The sequence below is a fragment of the Parus major genome, chromosome Z, assembly GCF_001522545.3.
Source record: "Parus major isolate Abel chromosome Z, Parus_major1.1, whole genome shotgun sequence".
NCBI lineage: Eukaryota > Metazoa > Chordata > Aves > Passeriformes > Paridae > Parus > Parus major.
The window spans coordinates 6,711,359-6,734,072 of record NC_031799.1 but is presented as its reverse complement, the minus strand read 5'-3'; the positions used below and the strand labels follow the sequence as shown (position 1 = coordinate 6,734,072).

The following is a 22,714-nucleotide window of genomic DNA, read 5'->3' as shown; positions in this document are numbered from 1 at the left end:
GAGTTTTTTTTAAAGTTCTGTTTCCTTTGAGAGATCTTGCTGTAAAGTTAGCTCAGGACTTCTGCCAGGAAAATATTTGCAAGCTTAAAGGGGAGATACTAAAACTATTTTTTGTAAAGTTTTTACAGTGTGGTTATGACCATCTTATTAAAAAAGAAAAAAGATATGTATGTGGTTTGGGCTACATTGCAATGAATTTGCATGTGAATTGTTGCAAATGACTTTGTGAAGTATGTGGGTAAGGGAAGGAAAACCCTTGTTCAAATATATCATCAGGTTTTTCATAATCCTGGTTTTCATGAGGTCCAAACTTTTCTGGGCAGAAGTCCTTGGTTAATGGCTGGATTTGTTCCTGGAGATTCCTGGTTTGTAGGCATTGACTGGTATTTTAAACTTCCCTGTTTGTATCATGCCTGCACTGCATGGGTGGTAGATCATCATCCAGTCCTTGGTAGTCAGTCTTTGCCCTTTTGGTCTGTGTTGATGAACAACCTCTCTGGACAGTCTTTTACAATGTTCAGCCACTTACATAGCAAGAAAATTTTTTTACTTCAATTTGAATGGAATTTCTTGTATTTCAATTTGTTCCCATTACCTCTTGTCCTTTCACTTCTCCAGAGAGGAGCTCCAGCTTCCTTCCTCACCATATCAAGTATTTATACCCATTGGTGAGATCACCCTGTGCTGCATTTGCTCCAGGTAGAACAGTCCCAGCTTTCTCACGTTTTACTTTTGTGTCAGATGTATCAAAGCCTTAATCATCTTCATTGGGTCCATGTCTCTTATACTGAAGAGTCCAGGACAGGGTGCAGCACTCCAGCTGTGCCCCACTGGTGCTATGTTGAGAAGGGGGATAATCTCCCTCAACCTTCCAGCAGTTCTGGCCTTTGCTGGCTTCTATTATATTCTCATTTTCCATGTATCAGGACAAGTATCCAGGTCCTTCTCTGAAAAGCTGCCTTCCAGCCAGTCAAACCTTCCATGTGCCTGGGGTTATTCCTCCCCAAGTACAGGACTAGGCACTTCTCATCATTGCATGTTGTGAGATGCTTGTGAGCCCATTTCTCCTGCCTGTTGAGGTCCCTCTCTCTACACTTTCTGGCCTCTCACAGCCTAGAGTAGATTCTGAGAAATATGGGAATGAGAGATTTAACATCAGTTTCTTGAGCTGTTAAGTGCCCTACCCTATTTTGTATTTTGTATTAATGACCTTATGTAGTTTCTAACAGAGTCGTGGACTGTTCGCAGGTGTGTGGTTATCGAAAAGTAATCCTGCAGCAGCCGAGATCATCTTTGCTAGTTACTGCTGGGAATGAACAAACTAAAATTTCACTTCCCTGCCCATCTGTTCAGCAGCTGAAAGTAGGTAATTTATCTCAGTGGGACACCTACCACCTGTGTAAAGTTTTTGAAAGAGGTTGTTAGCATGTGATGACTATAGCCAAGGGACACTGGGCCTGAGTGCCTCGTGCTCCGTGCCTCACTGCTGTTTTTTCCTGTAGGGTGCCTTGCAACCTGGTAGTTGCACAGTGCCAGACCTGCTCAGTGGCTGTGTCCCTGTGAAGCTTACAGTGGCTGTGCCTGCTCTGCCACACGACCTGCTCCGGTGCCGGCGGCGTGCGGCTCCTCACCAGCAGTGGCCCCTCTTTGACATGCTAAACCAGGCACCACCAACACACCGTATTTTTTACAGCTACTGTTTTATCTCAGTGGCTCCTCTTGAATTATGTATCCTCATCTTTGATGTATGAAATCTCAGCTGATTTAAATATTACCCTAGAGAGTTCAGCACACCTGGAAATGAATGGAGTGACAGATAGTCCCAGTCTTTCCACTCTGGAGCAGCGAGTGGGAAGTTTTACAGCAGTTGGGTAGTGGAATACAATTTTTATGAGAGCGTTGTTTTTTCACATATGGTCTGCACCCAAGCAGTCAGTGTGCTGGGATGCCAAGTATTTGAGCTCAGTTGCAATGTTTGTTCTCAGGCAAATTGGAGGGAATGAGTTCATATAAAGAGCTGGTGCACAGGGAGATAGTGGGCTGTTGTTCTGTTAGGAGCTGGGCACACACAAAACTGTGTGTGCCTGTCACTGGGAGGTAAGTAGTACAGAGCAAGTGAATGCAAATCTGGCTGAAAAGCAGTTGCTATCTGATGTCAGGCTTCTGAGCATGGTATGAAGATAAAAAAAACAACTGAGTATAAGCTACATATATAATGTCAGCAAGATACAAAATCACAGTGTATATAAACCCTAAACACTCTAGCCTGTGAAATATACTTCAGTTTCTTCTGTGTGTTGTGATCACTTTGCTCCCTGAAGGAATTAGACTTTAGATGAAGTGCAAGAACCTATTCACCTCTCTCATGCTAGTATAGGTGGCTATGCTAAAGATGATGCCAGTTACTTTGTCATAAACAAAGTGATACCAGCTGAGAACAACAAGCAGAGATCAAATTTCTAGTGCAGTCTGGTCTGAAAAATGGGCTTTTTGCAAGACAAGCTATATTCAGTCTTTGTATTTTGACTGTTAATATACCTTAAATTTAAATTCCTCTGGATTTCTACCCAATTTCAACTTACTAGGTCTCCGTCACACCTCACTATGTGGTCACTTCTGTCCTTTCTCTTTTCCTGTCTGTTCTCTGCTAAGAGACTGCTAACACAAGCACAGGGTCTATCATCATGGCCTTGCTTCCAGGGATCAGAGGCTGTGAGATGTTTGCATTTACCTCTGGAGCGTAATTCTGACTGATGGGTTCTTATCAGGTTTGTGAAGTCCATCCATCCAATTGTCTGTTCCTGTTTTGAAGACCAAGCAACCATAAAGTTGAAAACGGTGTTGTATTTTTGGAATCTGAAATTTCAGACAATGCATTTATGAATTATTTATGAGGAATGTGTTTTCAGTAATGTGCAGCATAAAATGGAATGAATGCGTATCCATACTTGCCCTGAACTCTCCAAAGTGCGTGCTAATAAACAGAATGATAACCTACCATCACTTCTGCCCTGTAAGATTTACAGTGCAAGCACTTTTTTCTGTGGTTTAATTCAAGTCAGTTTGTCAAGTTAAAGCTCTAGTGTTTTGTTTTAAAGTACAACTTTGTGAGTGATTTTCTATTACTTAAAGAAATCTAACTGCTTCCCCCCCCCCTTCTTTCAACCAGAGTTACTGTCTAAATTTTTCTAGTCAAGTTGGCATACAGCCACCCTAAATTATACTTTAATTCACAATTAGAAAGGAAGTGGTAACCGTGCAGAGCAGCAAACCTTTCATTTAAAATGGCCATTATATAAGATCATGATTCTCCTGGATGATTAAGATATTGAAGAATAATTTAGATATCCTTAGGTTTTTGACCATTTAGAAGAGCTGGGCTTATTTAATTTTTTAAGCCTCCCTGAAACAGCTTTTTCCATAATGACAGTAATGCAGGACTCTATATCATCACAATTTGATGTTTACTTGTATCTGAATTGTCTAATGCAAACTTGTTTTCACTGATATAGCTGACAGGGCAGAGATAATTAAGAAACAGAAGAATTTGAGTGCTAGATTTGCTATTACACACTCCATGCCACAGCAGAAGAAATTAAGCTGACAAGCAGGAGAGGAAGGATCATGCAGAACCACAAGAAGAATTGCTGTTTAGGTACAGAAATTGACTGCATGTAAAATATTTTACCAGGATAGTAGGGAAAAAAAAGGAAAATAGAATGGTAGAATAAACTACTTCCAAGCATTTGTCCAGCCATCTTATTTCCAGGGTGCAAAACAGAAAGCTTGAAATACTTACACAGCCCAGCACAAAAAAATGGCAGGGAAGAAAGCTAACCCCAGTGAAATGGTGGCAGAACTTCCATTGGCTTCCATACAGTCACAATTCCACCCCAATATATACTTAAAATTACTGCAGTCTGATTTTGCTCCTCTGCTCAGTGAGGTTTTAAATCTTGCACAGCTACTCGCAGTTCTTGCCACAATGGTTAGAAAGTCAATGAAAGCTCACAGTTCAGTAACTAAATGACAAGGTAAGAAACTTTGGAATCATAAAAAGGGTATAAATGCTTGACCTAAAACTATGCATATCTCCCACTTGACTGTACAGTTGAAGCAAAAAGTTGATTTATTATCTGGCAGCTTGCGAAAAAGAGAGGTTGCTAATCCATGTAAATTGTGATAGACTTTGCAGGCTGTATGTGGTGGGGTTCTTTTTCCCCTAAGCCATGTCCCTTAAAATTGTTTTGTAGTTATTTAATACCTGTCTCTTATACACATTCTTTTTCCCCTAAGCCATGTCCCTTAAAATTGTTTTGTAGTTATTTAATACCCACGAAGTTGTAGGGTGAGGTAGTCCCAGCTTTGCTGAAAGTGTGCTAGGAAGAAGAGATGAAGAGTGGAAAAGAAATCAAAACTGAGGAACAGCACTGAGACTGGCAGAGAGGGAGGTGCAGGATTGTACCGTGACTTACATATGGAGCCCTTTGTCAGAGGCTTTAGTACATTATAAAAGAAAAGGCACAATTTTGAAGATGATTCATTGAATTAGAGTTTGCTTTGAGGGGAAGGATGCTTGGGGACAAATTTGTACTAGTAAAAAGTTGAAAAGAAAGGCTGTTAAGGCAGGAGATGTAGGAGGATGAAGTATGGCAGAAAAGATGATGACAGCTTAGTTTTGGCCCAGAACAATAAAGGGTGAAGATCTTGCTGAAGATGTGCTATGATGACAGAGTGCTTAAAAGGAATAAAAGCTAAGTGTGCTCTGAAGTGCACAGTTGTTATGTAATATCACAGCAGAATCAGGGCCCCAGGTGTTGTACATACACCAAGGTTCATTTTCTGATCTGAATAGCTTTCAGACTTGATGACACAGAAGCGGCTGTGTGGGAGGGGAGAGAAGGACAATACAAACAGAGTGATTGCAGAAGGTGGTTGTTAAACTCTGTGGTAGTTACCTGGTTCTGTAATTTCTCTCTTTTGTACAAAAACTTCATTCTAAATTATTCTTCTGTCACTGGCAGATCTGATTTAAAAGGTTTCTTTACTTCTCAGCACTCACTCGTTGTTCACCCTCCCCTTTCCAGAATTATTACAACCTCAGTTATGCCAATTCAGCTGCAGCCTGCAGCCATATCTTAAAAGAAATGATCTGTGGTGTTTCTTATTCTTAGTCTTAAAAACACACAGAGACAAAAACAATGAAGCAGTACTTTGAATTGTATTTGGCAGGTTGGTAACAGGGCAGCAGGATCTTAGTCCGATGGGGAAATAACAAAGGCTGAGCTACCAGCAGCAGAGAGGTAGGTTAACTGGACTGGGAGCAGTGAGACAGGAGTGTGGAATGGTGAGGAAAGCAGGGTGTTGGTATCTGGGGAGCAGAGAAGTGAAAAATGTCCTGCTTGTGTAGCAAGGAGGAATAGGAACAGCAGTAACTCCTCTTTCAGTAATGACAGCTGTTTGGATGCTATCACAGGTGAAGGCAGGGTGAAAACTGGGGGGGAAAAAAAATAAATAAATCTCTTTATCAGCCCTGCCTCAGGGCACAACTTTTTTGAGATGCTGCTGGATCTGGTGTCCTTTAGAGCACTAGCACTACATGGTGTAAAACCAGCCGGGGGCAAACCAGTGTCCTCAGCCTCTTTCAAGTCCAAGTCCTCTTTAGCTCTTTACTACTCTTCGCCATGCTGGGGAGGGAGGCTTGTCCCAGAACACTGCCGAGCACAGCACATTTCAGTTAGCAGACCTGTGATGCTGTTAATCAATTCTGCTGCTTCTTTCCAAATTCTCCTGTGGAAGGGATGTAATCTCTGATGCTGCTTTCCTCACAATTTGGTGAAAATTGTTTGAAACCCCAGAAACTGAGGCATTGAATTCATTGCTGTGCAAGACCTACAGGTAAGGGAGGGACCTGTGGAGCAAGGAAGCAGCAGCAGAAGTGCTGAATGTACACAGACATTGGGTGGGTGCTGGAGGGAGCTGATCTCCTCTCTGTTTCTCTGCAGCCCCTCAAGGGGATATGGTGCTTATTTCTGGGTGATTACTTACTGGAAAAAACTGTCAAAGATGGAAGGAGATTTGCAAAATCTGTTGCAATGCTGGAGGTATTGATTTATGAGAGAATATTAAAATACATGTGGCTCAGATAAATGTTGACTGAGACTGGAGCAGAACGAAAAAATGTAACATTGTTTAAATACTTGAGGTGTATTTGCATGAAAAAAAGAAGATGGATTTCTCAGTACCGTGCCAGATCTTTAGCCATAACTAATAGGGTAAAGTTTGGAGGAAGAAAATCCTCTTTGTTTATCTCTAGGTGACTGTCAGAAAGATGTTCTTATTCGTGACACATACCTTTACCTCCCACCAAACTCTGAAGCAAAAATTCATGGAACATTTGTGGTGCTTCCCATGCCATTCTGTTCTCCTTAATGGTATATGTTTCCCACTGGGCTTTGGCTTACCTCTTTTGACTGTGTGCTCTTTTGGAGAGAGGAGTGTTCTTACAAGTGGTACTAGAGTTGGTCCCCCTGATCCTGATCAAGGCCCTTTAGGTTATACTGTGGCCCATAAATAAGTAATAATGGTAATGATAGCATGAGATATATTTGGCTGTGGAATGGCTTCCCAAGGAGAGTAGCGAGAGGCTGATTGTTAGCAACAAATGTGAGGAAGCACACTGTAGGGAGCAGTTCTGTCAGCAGGGAGAAGGCTGGATGATCTAATAAGTCTTTTCCTTCTCTAGGTTATGATTCTGTGAATACTGCCTTGGAGAGCTCTCTAAAATTCTCTGATAGTGTAAGCTCTCTATTACGTGGGTGTGGGTTTTATAGCACTCCAGGAGGCTCTTGCTGAGGACACTGTATAAATATATTCTGTTTTACATTGTATGATATATTTTAAATAAAAGGCTCAGATCTTTTTTTAATTGCTTTGAAATATTCTGCAGTTTGATCTTTTTCTTTAAGAATTAAGAAACTCTGAAATGCTTTTGGAAGATACAGACCTATTGCAGGTGAGAAGTATGTCTCCATGTGGACTTCGTTTAAATTACATATATAGCATTGTTAAATTTGGCTCCTCCTGTATCCCACAGTGAAGTATCTGCTTGGAGTTCCAGCCTGCAGAAAGTAAAATAGGAATCTCAGGCTGTCACAGTCCTTTAGTCTCTAATTCTCAATTTAATCTTGTTCCTTCTTTTAATGTTTCAACCTCATGAAGTGTCCTTCACTGTGTTGTGTTTGTTTACTCTTTTGGTGTCTTGACAGTACATGGGAACGTCCCCCCAGGGTGTGTTTTGGTCACTGAAGGTGCAGTTCACACATGAAAGACAAGCTCCCTTATCCTGATATGTCGCCTTTCAGGGAATGACTGCAAAATCAGCTTCTCTTTCTCAGCTTCTCTTTCTCAGCTTTTATTTCCTACCCAACCAGCCTCTAATGTTCATTGACATATTCATTTCTGGTTTCCTGGGCCAAATAGCCTGCTGGTTAAAACTTGGATTACTCTCACAGAGTTGGGAGTGGGGAAGAAAAAATCTGAGGTATTATCTCAGCCCTATGGACTTTCAGAAGGCTTTTGCCAAGGTTCTGCACCAAAAGTTGCTAAAGAAATTGAGTTTCTGTAGGATTGGAGGACAGTTCCTTCTAGGAATTTACTGGTGATTAAATGATAGCAAGTAAAGTGACTTAATTTTTTAGAATTAGCAGAAGGATCTCCCAGGAACTCACTGGGCTGGTTCTTCATCAGTGGCCTGAAGTGAGAAGTGAACAGCAAAATCTCTTGGGTGACCAAATAAATTTGTGTGTTTTGATACTAAGTTCTTTCAGGTAGTCCAATGATATGATAGTGAACTTCTTGAGTTTGCTGTCACAGGATGTGGTGGAAACTGCAGGTTGAAAAAACAGGCAAATTTATGGACAGGGAGATGGTACATGGATGTTGAAAGCATAAGCTATGGAGGTAATCTCTCATCCCTTATGCTTTAATTGTGGATGCCAGACTAAAGATGGCAGAAAGTGCTTAGGACCCTTCAATTTGGATTGAGTTTTTCCCTTCACCCGTGGGTTAGCTGGGGTGTGGGTGATTAGCTGTTTCTTACATATGACCCCAGGTTGTATCACTAGTGTGGTGTCTTCACGTTGTTTGACTGCTCAGGCCACTTCTTGTGTGCATCTATTTTTTTGTCTGCTTTTATTTGCCCTGTTTGTTCCAGTCAAACAGTGATTTGATATTTGCTCTATCATAACAATAGACTGTTTAATTTTCTGTAAAATGGGTCTGTTCCCTACCCCTTGAATGTGTTTTTAGCTGTATTTAGCATTTGTAAAGTGCTTGGGGGCAGGTGGTGTTTTATGAATACAAAATACTGTTAGGCTTTGTACTTAGGCACAATACTGTACCGTAATTCAAAGGCAATTCATGTAACATTAGTAAATCACTTTGAACTTTATGTTGAAAATATAAGCAGTAGTATAAAAATAAACCTTATTATTTCCTCTGGTATATACAGTTAAATAAAGTATGCCTATACAGCTAAAAAACTGTATTGCCAGTATGCTTTGTTGAAATGCCATCACCTTGCAAAGAGACGTTCCATGTGTTTTCTACATGTTTATGGTTGAAGAATAAATTTTCAGAGACTGTAAATGAAAAGATGTCTCTAAATATAGTGATCAAATATTATCTGACACTGCTTGTTTAAAGTAATATACATATATTTTAATGCCAGAGTATTTATGACTCTAATAAGTTATTTTGCCTCATAAGGAGATTCCCACTCCTTCAAATATCAAACTCTTTGAAATTGTATTGGGTTTTTTTCAGGAAGGAACAAATGCTATTAATAGCTAAATGGAACTGCATGATATAAAAATACAATAGTGTAGTTTAAAAATTGGACAGTGTGTAAGAAATATATTATATTTTACAAGCAGTGGCAAATAGACAAAAATTTAAAATCCATTGGCGTATCCCAAATATCTGAATAAATAAACATCAGTGTTCATCCAGTTGAGGCAAGTAGGGTTTGTGGTTACCTTCAAGAGCACTGTTCTTTCTAATATCCTGCACAGTTATCACTTGTGTATAATCTGACCATTTTTTAGGTACTGTACATTGTTGGACTGTCTGGGCTCTGATTGCCCTGTAGGTTTTATTAGAAGAAATGCCATGTGGTTTCAGGTGGTTTCTTACCAACCATCCTGGGCATAAGTGGTCTTATGGTTCCCAGAGCATCAGCCATATTTGTGTGTTCATCATAAAAATGTGAAAGCCTTCCTTCCCATTCAGTTTGGAAACATGGGACAAAGTAAGATTCACCTGTAGGTCTTCAGAGAGATCTCTTCCTACTGCATGAGCAGTGCAAAAGACACACTGGGGAAAGAGGGATTTGGGTCTGTGCCATCTTGTGTTTATTTTTTGTTTTGCTTTTTAAAATGTGAATGGTTAATGATCTGTTCTTAATCATAATGGTTTATGATGTTTCCTTTTATCTGAGTGATAGATGACAAAACTCTTCTTACATTAAGAGTGTATAAACTCTACTAGATACTTATTTAGTTAAGAGCCAATGCTGAGTTTCTAATAAAATTTCCAAAGGGGTTTTAGTGGCTGAGGAGACAAATTTCTAGCAGCCTGTTTTAGTAATGCAGAGGAGATGAAGGGAATGCTTTCACAGCACTGTGCAATGCCTGACCAGGGTGGATTTTGCTACTTAGGTTGCAGTTCTGCTCTGACCCAGCTATACCAGCTGGATTGCAGTGGTACCACCCTCCCAGATCGGGCATCTCTGTGCTGCTCTGTGAGCTGTGTTTGGAGTTTATGTTCTAGAATAAAAACAAAGGTGAAAGCTTTTTATTGAAAGCAGAGTTTCAAAGCTTACTGTGGTCTAGTCTCCCTACTCTCATCTCTATCCTCTTACCATGGCCCTGCCTTCCTTCTGCTTTGTACACAAGTTCTTGGTGTTCTGTATCCTGATGATTTTTTTTTTTTGAGACTTTAAAAGATTACTTTCCCCAAACTTTATCTGTCTAAATAGTTAGACTTCTAATTCAAACTTGTAGACCTTACAAATTTTCTTCTCCCATGATGAAACATGCAGACTTTCAAGCTCATTAAAGTTAGATGAAAAAGTATACATGGGGGAAGTGTCAAAAAAAGAGATTATTTTCCAGTCTGTTGCAGAGATGCTATGAGAGACTGGACTATTAATGATTAATGACTCATAACATTTGCCCATTTGTGGAGGTGCCAGGGTGCTTTGTGGAGGCCAGGTTTGAATCTCTCAAGGGAGGAGGTAAGTTTTTGGGTGTGCATATGCTAGTCTGCATGAGACAGAAGAGGTGAACTATCACAGCCTGGATCCTGCAAGGTAAGAGATGGTGCTTCTTGCTATGCTAATTTCTTACATAATTCCCTCAGTTGCTAAACTGCCCCCTTCCCCCTGGGGAAGATCTGATAGGGAATTATTGGCTTAACTGAGAGGCAGTCCTTGAGAAGGGATCACAAATTATCAAAATCTCCCTGAGTGCCCCCAGACTCATTTCTGGGACCTTCCACCAGAGGAGTGAAAGCTCTCCTCCACTCAGGGGAGGTACCTGGGCATTCCCACCGAACCTGAGTATATTTCAACCCACTGGATTATGTGATATTTCATTCTAATCTGCGCCAAGGGATCCAATAACAAGAATCTGGGTTGTACTCCCCTTGCTCAGTGACCTTCCAGAGCACTGGCAAATGTACCAAAAAAAGTGAGGACAGACTGAATTATCACCATCCTTAAAGGGACAGTTGCCCATGCTATTTTCCTTCTGTTGGGAGGGCAAAACATATCAAAGAAAATGTGCGTAAGCACCATCACTGATGAGACATTTGGTTGCTTGGTTGAACATCTATACGTGAGGAATTTCTGTATGTGGCTTAATGTACAGTGCTGGTACTTCTGCAGAATGTTTGGGATTTTTTTCTCCTCTGGAAACAGGAACAATACAAGGGGGCCCTTGGCCCTTAGTTTGCTATAAAAGAGCATTCACTATTCACAAGCCAAGTTTGCCAAATCCGTTTTCCTGTTTGAAATATTCTGACTCTTGGGTGGCTGATCCTGTAGCTTTGACTTCACTGAAGCTATTAAGTCTTATTATAATCATAATGGTGGAGCCTGTTTTTACTTATGTTTTTATTCAAGTAATGCAAAGAATACATACCCTGGTTTTAGAGAAAGTTGCATTTCAGTATTGAAGCATTCTGACTGTCTCTTTAAATATTAGGATACAAATAAATGATGAGAAAATTGTCTTTGCAAGTTTCAAACCATTCTATGTCTACTCTGTTGCCTCCAGCCAGATGCTGTCTGATGTTACTTAGACAAACCAGGGCAAACCATTATCCTGGGATTAAACACTAAATACCTGCAAGGAGCATTCTCTTTATCAGATAGTGCTCTGTTAGCAGAGTTCATTCACTTTATTGCATATATAACTGTGGTGTCAAATAGACTGATTTACAACACCTGGTCTTTTACATAATCTTTGCTATTTGCTGCGCATGTAATCTGCCAAATCATTTAGCCTTCCTGATAGCAGAAATGCTGTAAAACTTAGATAAACTTGCGGAAGAAATGAACTCGAAGGTACTGCTGAAATCTAGGGCCTGCACGTTTGCTGTAAATGCACTGGCTGGTTTGGTTTCCCCTGCCTAATCTGTGATTGCATGTGGCTGCTGGAGAAATTGAAATTTTATGATAGCACTACCGTCAGAGGAGATAAGCATTTGTATGCTAGACTAGATTAATCTAAAAAGAAGTTTTAGGTGTGGCTAATGAAAGCAGTGTATGTGTTAACTGGGTTTCTTTGGGGTTCAAACCATATGTGTGTATCTATATAGAGTCTAGTCTTAAACTTTCTCCATGTGAAAAGTCTCATATATCTGTGCACTAGTTCTTGCTATCAGTGCAGCTTATTCCATTTTATGTTGGAGATACCTTTGAGGAGTTTCAGTTTTTAAAGGGTACTTTCTGAATGCTACTACAAACAACAGATTTCTCTAAAATTATCTGGTTTGGCTACCCAAAACTCCACATCTTTCTGAACATTTTGGTTAGGGTAGCTAAAAGACATCATGTTTGCTTAGGGCTAGCCACAAACAAGATAGCCACAATCAAATTGAAAGAAAAGCTGTATTTTTTTCATTTTGAGCCATTAATTTTTTGCTACTTAGATAATAGAAAGACATGTAGACAAGCTTAAAATGTAGAAAAGAAATTTTAAAATTGGCTTTATGATTGTGAGTGAGATTAAAGCTAGCACATCTGCAGGAAAATAAAAGAATCTGTAGTCAAACAGGAGAGAGCCCTGCGACGTGTTAATGCCAAGTCAGACTGTATTAGAAATTACATTGACCATCAGATTGGAAGAAACAATAAAAATTGACAAAAAAACCAGCTTTTATAGTGTAACTAAAGTAGTCACCATTAATATTGGTATACAACCCATCAGTACTGCTAATTCCTTTCAGCTGAAGGAGTAGTTCTGTGTCTCAAACGTAACAATGAATTATTTTGTTATGGACAAAGTAACTTGTCATGTCAAGCACTGGAATGAGCTTTGCACCCAGGAAGGTGGTGGAGTCACCATACCTGGTGGCTTTCAGGAGCTGACTGCACATGGCACTCAGTGCTGTGGTCTGGTTGGCAGGGCAGTGACCAAAGGTTGGACTCCATGGTATTGGAGGTTTTTTTCCATTCTAAATGATTCTGTGACAGTGTTCTGATGATGGATGGGACATAGCACTTACTCATGGAGATAAAGAAGGGTGTTTTTCATGGCATGTCTAGTTCAGGGTAGGAAAACCTTTGACCTGCTGCTGCTGCTGCGCAAGGCTGTTGGACAGCAGAGCTGGGAGTCTAGGAGGTACATTGGCCACTGCTAATCTCTCACATCCATAAGCTACTGTAAACATTTGTTCTTAAGAATTTTTCATTCCATCTTGAGTTCAGAAACCTCTCCCAGCTTTCTTAGTTGCTTAGTCTTTCTAGGCTTTTACAGTCACAAAAATAGAAACGGAGGCTTTTCTCAAAGCGGAGAACAGCTTGAGATGTTTTCTTACACTATAGGTGAACTCTGCTTATAAGAGAGATGTCCTATGGATCCAATCACCTGTGCTGATAGTTTCATTTGGATGAATAATGTGAATAATGTTTTGTGCATAAGAGTCTTTGAATGTGTGAATCACTTCAGAGTTGGGGACATCAGGCTGTTTGGTACTAACAACAGCATGGAACAAAGGGACTTTGGGGTAAAACTCTGGAGTGATATCTCTTACACATCACTGAGAGATCACTGGAGAACAGGCTCCCTAGGGAAGCAGTGGAAATGGTACTGTCTAAGACATTTAAAATTGGACAGGAGGAAATATATTGTAATGATCAATCCTGCACTGGTATTTAGATCAAGTCTTTTCTCCTGTGAATATTAATGGGAAGTCCCTGTCTCAAATACCTCCCGTTATTCAGCATTACCAGATCACATTGGCTTGCTGCCTTCCCCCACGTCTGTACTTGCACTTAAAGGACAGCCTGAGTGATGCTTAGCACCTTTGCCTTTTCTCTTGGTGCCTCAAGTGTTGATTTTGTATTGTCTTGCTTAGATTCTATTCCTTCAGTGCTTCCACCAGACAGACTCCATATAGTACACAGAGATTTACAGGAAGCACATGTAGTTTGTGGCAATAATAATAAAGTCTCCTGCTGTTCTCAAATCCCTGAGAAACTAAATCAAATGTAGAGGTCTATTCAAAAAAAAAAAGGTAAAAAAATAAAAAGAGTGCAGCATGTGTATAAGTCACTTTACCTTTACCATTACCAGTGTAGGTCTGCCTTGTTTGGTGTATTTGGCTGTCATCTCTCTGAGGTCTGTGTTCATTCTCCAGGGTACCACTAAGACATTACACATCTCAAATGGAAAAGCTGATGAAACAGCCTAAAAAAACCTGAGCACCCATGCTTTACTTGCCTCTTTTTCCGTACCTCTATGTTGTCATTACTGACAGGAGTCCATACAGCAAAATTTGTTCTGTGCTGGTGGCCCCTGTCAGGCAAATCTAGTCTGATTTATGGAGGCAGGAAAACTGGATTCATTTCCTGCATGGTGCTGTGATCTTAATAGAGCTCTGTTTCCTCTGTGTGTTTCTGTAGGTACGAAGCCTCTCTTCTTGACCTGGTAGAAGCTATGAACCCAGTATCAGCTCCGGGACACCTCTGCCAAGAACCCTGTGACAGGAACAGAAAGCAGACGCCCTGCTGTGCGAGCCACAGGCTGTCCTCTTGGTGCCAGACCCCCTGCAGCCCCAGGAGCAGAGCGGATGAGCTGGAGGAGAGTCGCCTCCTCGAGGAGATCTTCTTCATTTGACAGAACTCCTTGGTCCACAGCTACTCTTAAATTATTTTAGTGATCATGGCTTGTTTTCCCTCTTCTAAAACATAGTTAATTAGCATCCAGGTTCATTTTGGGTTTAGTAATCATGATGCAAGTATATTGTTGGGGTACACCAATCAGAAAGTGTTAATTTTTTTCCTAGACTTTTCATGTGCCAAGTAATCAATTTAAAATAACATATTTTTTTTAATCTACAACATTTTCTAATAGATTGAAGTCACACTTTTGCCAGCCTTATATCGGAAGTGTATTTCATTATCGATTTTTTGGGCTCTAAAGCAGTTTGCAAGAACTGCCTAACATTCAAGAACCAGCATGTTCAAAGTAGATTATTTTCTAATTAAACAAGTCTATTTAAAACCTGGCATATTATAAAGGTACAAGCACTTTAGTACTTCTTCACTGATTTTATGATCTCCTTTTTCCTTCAACATTCTGATATTTAACACGCTGAGTTTTTAGGGGATATATCGTAAGCTCAACTCTACAATGTCTGATAATGTTAATAGATGATGTTGCAGGTTGATGTACTAGGCAAAGGTTTGAATTATATTCCTCTTTAAATCAGTGCTATTTGACAGAGTTTATGTGCTGGGTAACGTAACCCTGAAATAGCAGAATAGAGTCAGACATTGTAGAGATCCAAAACCTATTTGATCTACTTTTCAAGATTAAATGCTTAGTAGTGCTAGTATAAGAGCAGTCTTAAGACATTTTCACTAACTTGCACTATTTTGGTCTTGCATCCAGGCTTCACTGTAAATAAGACAAATCAGTAATTATTTCCACTAGCAGCTCACAATGCACACTTTCCTGCCAGCTTTAATTATTCATGCTGTATCTATTTCAGTTTATTTAAATGCATTTCCATCTACTGCATGTACTTGGTTATTTAAAGAAATGTGCCGAATTGGTAAAAATGACTGCACATTACAGGATTAATGGTCATTTTCTCCACAATGCAGTGTTCATATTTTATTGTAACAGTAGCCACCGGCATGTGTTCCTAGAAATATGAGACTAAAATACTCATTTTGCACAGTAAAATTGCAGTGAGGGAAAGGTAGAATCGATCCAGTAAGGGCAAGTTCTAGGCCATTTGCTCCTAAACATGACTTCATGGGCCAGTAGTGCTTTTCAGACAGTCTCTTTAGGCAACCCTGCTTATCTTAATGGCTGGGTTGAGTTCCTGTACCCATGCTTGGGGTATGACTGCTGCCTGTCTCCTCATGCTGGTCCTGTGCAATGTGTGATGCTCTGCAAAGTGGATCTCAGATGAGAGCCCTGCAGCCCCTGGCAGCACCATGCTCCATCAGTGAAACAAAAGGAGAATGAAGGGGAAGAAGAACCTCAGGTTACTCTGGGCTGCTTCAATCAGGCCCAGTCTTAATCATAAATTAGGTGATATCCCTTCTGTGCATCCCAGCTGAATTTTAAAAGCTGCTTGGAGGAGTTTAAAGGAGGAAAGCAACATTGCTGGACCAGAAAATTACTGCTGTGGAAAGTCCCTGCCTGGTCTGTCCTGCTTTTAGTGAAGTATTACAGTTTTCTGGAATATGTCCATCTGCTGTTTAATGTCCCCCTTGTTCTACTCTCTGAGCCTGTGCAGGCCCAGTTTCCTGCTAAGAGCCCCAAAGATGTATTCCGTGCCCTAGCCCAGGTAGAGCAGGTGGGGACATAAGTTTTCTTATTCTCTTGGCTGAGTAGTCTGCTGCTTAAAGAGGGCAGGAAAAAGGAGGAAAAAGAAGAGAAAAATGTACAGGGACCAGCAGGAAATTTGGGGATAACTGTCACATAGATCTTGGAGTTTGGGGTTGTTTCATGGTGTTTTTTTAGCTTTGTTGGTGGTTTTTTTTTTTAAGTGTTGGCATTTATAGAGAAACAGTTCTCTGATTTCAGTCCAATTGCTTCTTGTCTCTTTTCCAGTTTGACTGAAACTTTAATTGCTTTTTCTGATAAATGCTAACTGACCTTTCAAAACAGCAAAAAATACATGTCTATTTCTTGAAAGGTGCCTTTGTGTTGAGAACACTTCGTGGGAGCATTCTGTTCTTTGATTCTTTTGTGGGTGCCAATATTTAACTGCTTTGGGATTCCTTATGATGACTTAGTCCATAAAAAATTCTACTTCTGAAGGTGACTTTTGGCTTGAATCTGTATTTTTTGGTTGTAGCTCTTTTTAAAAGGACATTGTCAGGGTTGTGGGCTCTATGCTCAAGGTGCTGTCCATCAGTCAGATCTACTCAGGGGGCACACCTTTGTGAAGCAAAGTTTTCCAGTAAGAGATGGTTGAAATGGCTGATGGGTGAAGAGCTGTATGCTTTAACTCTCTATGAGATGTGGACAAAAGAAACAAAAGCTATTAATTTTGTAGACCTTGTGGAAAATAATTTTTTATAAAGCTGGCTCGTGCTCTAGTTATCAGCTGTATATTAGGAATAGTGTTTAGCAGTCAGTGCAAGCAAAGATATTTTGCCATGAGGCACTACAAAGTTGAAGTTATTAAAACATTTATAGCCTTAGAAAAAAAAAATCAATGATTGTCAAATAGGAAAGGACAAAATCAGTAGTTGGTACTGGGAGGGGAATTGTTTTCCATCTGCTAAAACAGTAGAGGAAATGCAAAAATTAAACTAGCAAAAGCAATGATGTGACAATGTCCTTTTAAGTTTGAGCTTCAGGGAGCTGCTGCTGGGGAGTTGGTCCAGCATAGACTTTGTTCAGAGCGTTCCCAGTGAATATCCTTCAGCTATACATCAGGCTGTGTCTTCCATGAGGCTTTGTAAGTAACATGAGTGCTGCTGAGGCTCCTACCCACACCTTCAGTTTGTGTCCTTCCCACATGGTTCGTGCACACACATTTGCTGGCTGTTTGTGTAGTTACTGCTTTTGTGCACCTTGCACATCACAGATGTAATAATCGCATCCTTTTCATTTCTAGCCTTTCCAGTCTTGCTGCTGAATCCCATCTTGAGCATGTATTTATATGTGTATGTGAGGTCTTCATCTAATAAATTATATGGGGTTTTAATTTATTGTTCCAGACGTTTATTTGGCTTATCTTCTGATTTTTGTCCAAGATGTCAATACTGCCATTGATAATGTGTTCCACTTTCCACAGCATCGCATCATATTATGTTGTGAGTCTCCAGTTTGCTTAGATACATGAAGAACTTGATTTAAGTCTTCTCTTCCTCTCCAGGACATGGGTCTTACTGTGAGAAGGAACAAGGCCTCCTTTGGAGTGTGAAGTAAAAGAGAGGTCTCAAAATATAAAGGAGAAGAGAATTGGAGAGCCAGCACTCATGCTTTGTCCCATGCTTTGGGACAAAAAAGTGAATTAAGAATAAGGAAGAAAGGATAGAGGTGAAGGCAAGAAAGGACAAAGATGCAAGGCAGATAACTGTACCAAACATGGAGATGAAGTGGGAGTGAGATAGAGGGCAGAAATGAGTTGTTAAACTAGAATAAGCTGATGAGGGGAAATTTTGTGCTTGTATCTTAAAGTGAGAAATGTTTTCAAACACTAGTTCCCATAAGAGCCTTATGACTCCATACCCTTTTCCAAATCATGGTCCTGCATTTGAGGAGCTACTGTCTAAGGCATAGAAAATGAGGGAAAGAAGAAAATTACCTTGACCTAACTTGAGCATCTCCCTTTTAGAGCAGCTGGACAGGGAGGCCAGAGCACATGGAGAGCAACTGTGCAGAACCTGGGTATAACCCAGGCCACAGACTGAACTTAATTGCTTGCAAGGGATAGTGACTTAGGTGGCTGAAAAATAGGAGACTGGAGAGCAAAAATCAGAATAAACAAATAAAATATGCAGTGATCCAGTGAGCTGTGGAAGTTTGGTGTTAAGGAAAAAGAGAAAAGGGCTTAGCTACACTTCAGAGAGATTGAGCCTGAGATATCCAAAAGACAGCCCTTGAAAGTGCATGTGAGCCTGGGGTTAAACTCTAGAAGTTGCAGCAGAGATTTTCTCAAATACGACCTCCAGGCTGTGTTTGAATTTGTACCATCTGTGGGGGAGAGAGCACAGCCTGGTTAGTTAGAAACCTCCTTTTTCACTGTTACTAAATTTATGAAATTGTGTGCTAATTAGTGTATGATTTATAAATTTACATAACTGCATGCTACATAAGACAACACAGAATATTGAATGAAGCGATTTAAACCAGCAGAAGCAGTGTAGTCTGCTCTGACTGGTTGGCTTTCCTCTGGAAAATGCCTCTCCTGATCCCAGCCTACTCCCTGCATCATTGGAAGGCTTGTCTGCTCACAGCGACAATAAATGTTTTACAATATTTTGACTCCTTGTAGCTGAGACACATCCACCTCGAGCATATCTGGCATAGCTGTGTAGCAGAGCTTTCATGGTGATCCCTGACTAGGGTGTTAGAAAGCAGAATTCAGCTCAAAAACAGCAAGAAACCCAACTTGGCCTGGCCATTTGCTTGAGGACTCCTGCATTTGTTAACGTGTGGTGGAAGAGCATCCAGACTGCAGGAAAAGGATGGGCTGGGAGGGAGCTGGATTAGTTTTCCAGCTCTGGGGAAGCCAATCTGCCTCCCTCCACAGCCTGCTGTGGGTTCTGTGCTGAACTGTGTTTAGTACCACATCTCCGAGGGGCTGTGACCTATACCACTGCCCACAGCAGAAGATACTGGAGGTATCCACCAAAATACATCTTTGAACTGTAATCTGTAATAGCAGAAACATAGGGGCCAAACATTCCTATTGAACAGAAGCTGAAGCTCTCAGGCTTAATGTATTTTGAGGCATTGGAGCTAGACTGGAGAAACTTAGATGCCACTAAGAGGTGAGGTCCTGACATACGTGAGGTGGGAGATGCCCAGGTGGTCCCAGCAAATGAACTAATCCATGAGCTGCAGCCTAGCTCCTTGATTCAGGATTCATCCTGAGTATGTAAAACAAAATAATTTTCACTCAGAGCATGCAATAATCAGTATGAGTTCATTCTTTCTGGTCTCCTGACTACAGACAAGAGGAAAGTGAAAAGCTGAAAAAAGGTATATTTCCCGGTTGCTTACTGGCAACTACATAAAAACCCTGAAGCATGGGTTTGATTAAAGCACTTGCCCAAACACAAAGGGATTGAGTACTGTGAGCATTAGGAACAGAGTGGGAACTCCTCTCCTCTGCTACAGCTGATAATGAAGGAAAGGACAAGATGAATTCACAGACACAAAACCTAGTTTATTCTTGAATTTCAGATATCTGTGAGGAAGTTGCATTGAAATTTTAAAAGTGCCTTCTCAAAATCTTCCAGCATGCAATTATTCTTGCTGCTATAAAACTGCTTTATTTTGAGGCTGAGGTTATCTACCTGAATTTCCAGTGGCTGGACAGTGTTGTGCTTCTAGAAGCAGGATTACAAAGTTGCTGTGTTGCCAGACCCCAAAGGCAATGATAAATTCCTGGTTGAGCCTTCTCTTTGTTGAAATAGCAACACTTATGCCTTGTGTCCTAATGTCTTTTCCAGCCCCTGGATTATTTGGAGGGCCTGTTTCTGAACTTCCTCTAGGATTTATGCAGGATACCCAGTTCTAGTGCTGCTGATGTGAAATTGTGACAGTGTGGCCTCATTTCTGCACAGCCTTTCCGCGGGTTTTTTTGTGTTTTTTTTCTCAGTGTTGGGCTGAGTACCAGGTCTGGTGGCATTTCAGATCATGGTTCTCTTTCTTGAAGCAGAAATTCTGTAATAAGAAGAAATTCTGAAACCCGGAGACCCTACTAAATTTAGAAGAGTTGAGGAGGAGAGGATAATGTGAAGTAGAAATACCAAGCTGTAAGGAAAAAGATTGCAGGACTCAGTCTGGGATGGAGCATGAACTTGTGGGTGCTGTACCTGTGAACTCAGACACATGGATAACAATCTGCCAGACACATTCTTGATGGGATGGGGGAGACCCAGACAACACAAACTCCTAGAAGGGGAAGAGTGAACAAAGCACAAGGCGGTGATAGCAACAAAAACAGACAAGACGACTTGAGCTGCGGGTGGGGAGGCAATGACATCTCTGAATTGCAGAGGAAATGGCTCCTTGTCAGTGGAGCTGGTGCCCCTCTATTTGCACTTGTGCCTTTAGCACAGGGATCTCATTACCAGAGAGCTTACTGGCAGATTGGAGAGATCTCAGTGAGAAGTAATAAAAATGATCAGGGACTGCTATAATTGACATAATGAGGAAACAAGATGAGAAGAGTCAGATATTTATAGCATGGGTGAGAGAGACAATTAAAAGGTGGGGTGGGAGATGGACTGGATGACCTGAAAGCCTTGTCTGCTTCTAATAACTCCTTGTCGTCTGCTGAACAGAGGACTTAAATTTACCGAGGCTGTCAATCTGACTCTTAACAGCCCTAACTTCTTGTGTTGAAAAGCTCAGGTGGGTGTATTCTGGCTGTATTGGCACTGTCAGGATGTCACTGGTGCTGTACTTTGTTTAAAAAGTAGTCATCACCCATGTTGTGGGAAAAAATTGACATGCTGACAGTAAAGAGAAAAAAAATTAGGCCTTCATAAAGCAAAAAGCCATAGAAAACCTTGCTGAGGGATGGGCTGCCTGGTTGTTCAGCTGATGATGCCAAGCTCTTCCTGCTGCCTGGAGGGTGGCCTGTGGAGGAGGAAGGTTCATGGGGAGGGAGAAGATGTGAGACATTTTCTCTGTGAGCTGGCACCCAGCTGTGCACACAGCTGAGCAAAACCACCGCTCCCCAGGACACACAGATGTTCACAGGCTGTTGTCCCCAGCAGCTGCTGAACTCCACAGACAGCTCTTGGAGCAAGTTCTGGGCCAGGCAAAAATCTGCCAGTCCCACTGATGGCTACAGCCAAGTGTGGGGTTTCTCTTCCCTTCCTAGCTCATCCATGTGTGCTCCTGCACTGGGGCCAGGGTCAGTGTCCAGGCAGATTTTTAGAGCCCCATGTTTGCTCTGGACTTGGGAGACTGTAGCAGGGTTGGAGGCAGCCAAGCTGGAGACATCTCAGCTCCTGGGTTGCAGTCAAATTAAAACACTGCTATGGAAAGCAACGGGGCTGTGTGTGTTGGAAGCACTTTGGGGAAATATCAGAGCGGTGCTTGTTGAGTCTGGTGGCGGAGTAGCCGCTCTGTTTTAATGATACCTGTGTGCAAAGGCCACAGCTGCTGTCATCCGTTTCACATTAGTCTGACTTTCACAGAGCAGACATAGCCTAGGGTGGTAGAAAGGAGAGAAAGGTGACCAAAAAAAAGAAAAATAAAAACCATTCATTTTTCCCCGTTTTTTCCACCCCTCTGAGCTGTGATACCAGTCTCTGGCTGAGCAACAGTAATCTTATCCAGCGTACTGTTGATTTAAGCCTCTTGGATTTATATAACTTTGGAAATGGTAAACTATATTAATTTGCTGTGTTTTCAAGGGAAAGTTATTTATTGAGAGACATTTTTAACTCAAGTGCCAGGAGCCTTAAATCATTATAATAAATTCATGCTATTCAGGGTTTCTTACATTGTAATAAATTTGTTTTAAACATGAATGAGGAGATCCATGATTTCTTTAATATACTGTTATGTATTTCCTTTCAAAATGACACAGCTCACTATATCAAGTGGGAGAATAATAGTGAGAGATTTACAGCACTTAAGAATAACACAGCCTGGGAATGTGACATGTGAACCAACAGGGGGCAGGGGGCTGGAAGGTGCAGGGAGCCCACTGCTGCTCCTGGTGGCCCTGCCGAGGGTTAAACAGCAGCAACAGGTCAAGACCAGTGAGTGAAACCACAGCTGGGTGGGAAGCTCCCTGCAGGGTGGGAGTGACAACATGACCTTGTATTTGCTTTCCATTTTAATGTGCGACTAGCCATCAAAGCACCCGAAAGGTGACAAGGACCGTCTGCTGTGACCTGGGACAATGACACAGCTGCCTGACTGGATGCCACCTGAGCCAGAGGTTTGCTTGTTCCCTTTTACCAGGGACTCATCCCCTGCCATGTGGGGAGCAGACCCCTCAGCGGTGGCCAGTGGCCCTGGAGTGTGGCAAGCAGGCACCAGGTAAGCACTTGGATAAATTTCAGTCTCTGTTCTTAATCCCTGACCCCCCATTAAACCCCTGCTGACCCTTTAGCTCACGGTTACACACATGGACAGCTGTGAGCACAGGACAATAAAACTTGCAGCTGGCTTTACATCAAGTCCTCCCAGCTTCACAGGGAGGAGGAGCTGGCACAGACACAGCCTCGGTGGCATCAGCATCCGAGGGCTGAGACAAACCC

General features: G+C 41.4%; 1 protein-coding gene across 4 annotated transcripts in view; it reads left to right on the top strand.

Moving 5' to 3' along the window:
* KIAA1328 (KIAA1328 ortholog) overlaps nt 1-17,467 on the top strand; it is a 172,547-nt gene extending 155,080 nt beyond the window's left edge. For all 4 annotated transcript variants that reach the window (XM_015653627.2, XM_033520435.1, XM_015653629.2 and 1 more), the window contains one exon: nt 14,192-17,467. In XM_015653627.2, the coding sequence (XP_015509113.1) occupies nt 14,192-14,405 (214 nt within the window). In that variant the 3' untranslated portion in view covers nt 14,406-17,467. The remainder of the gene's footprint in view (nt 1-14,191) is intronic.
* Nucleotides 17,468-22,714: the final 5,247 nt, after the last annotated feature.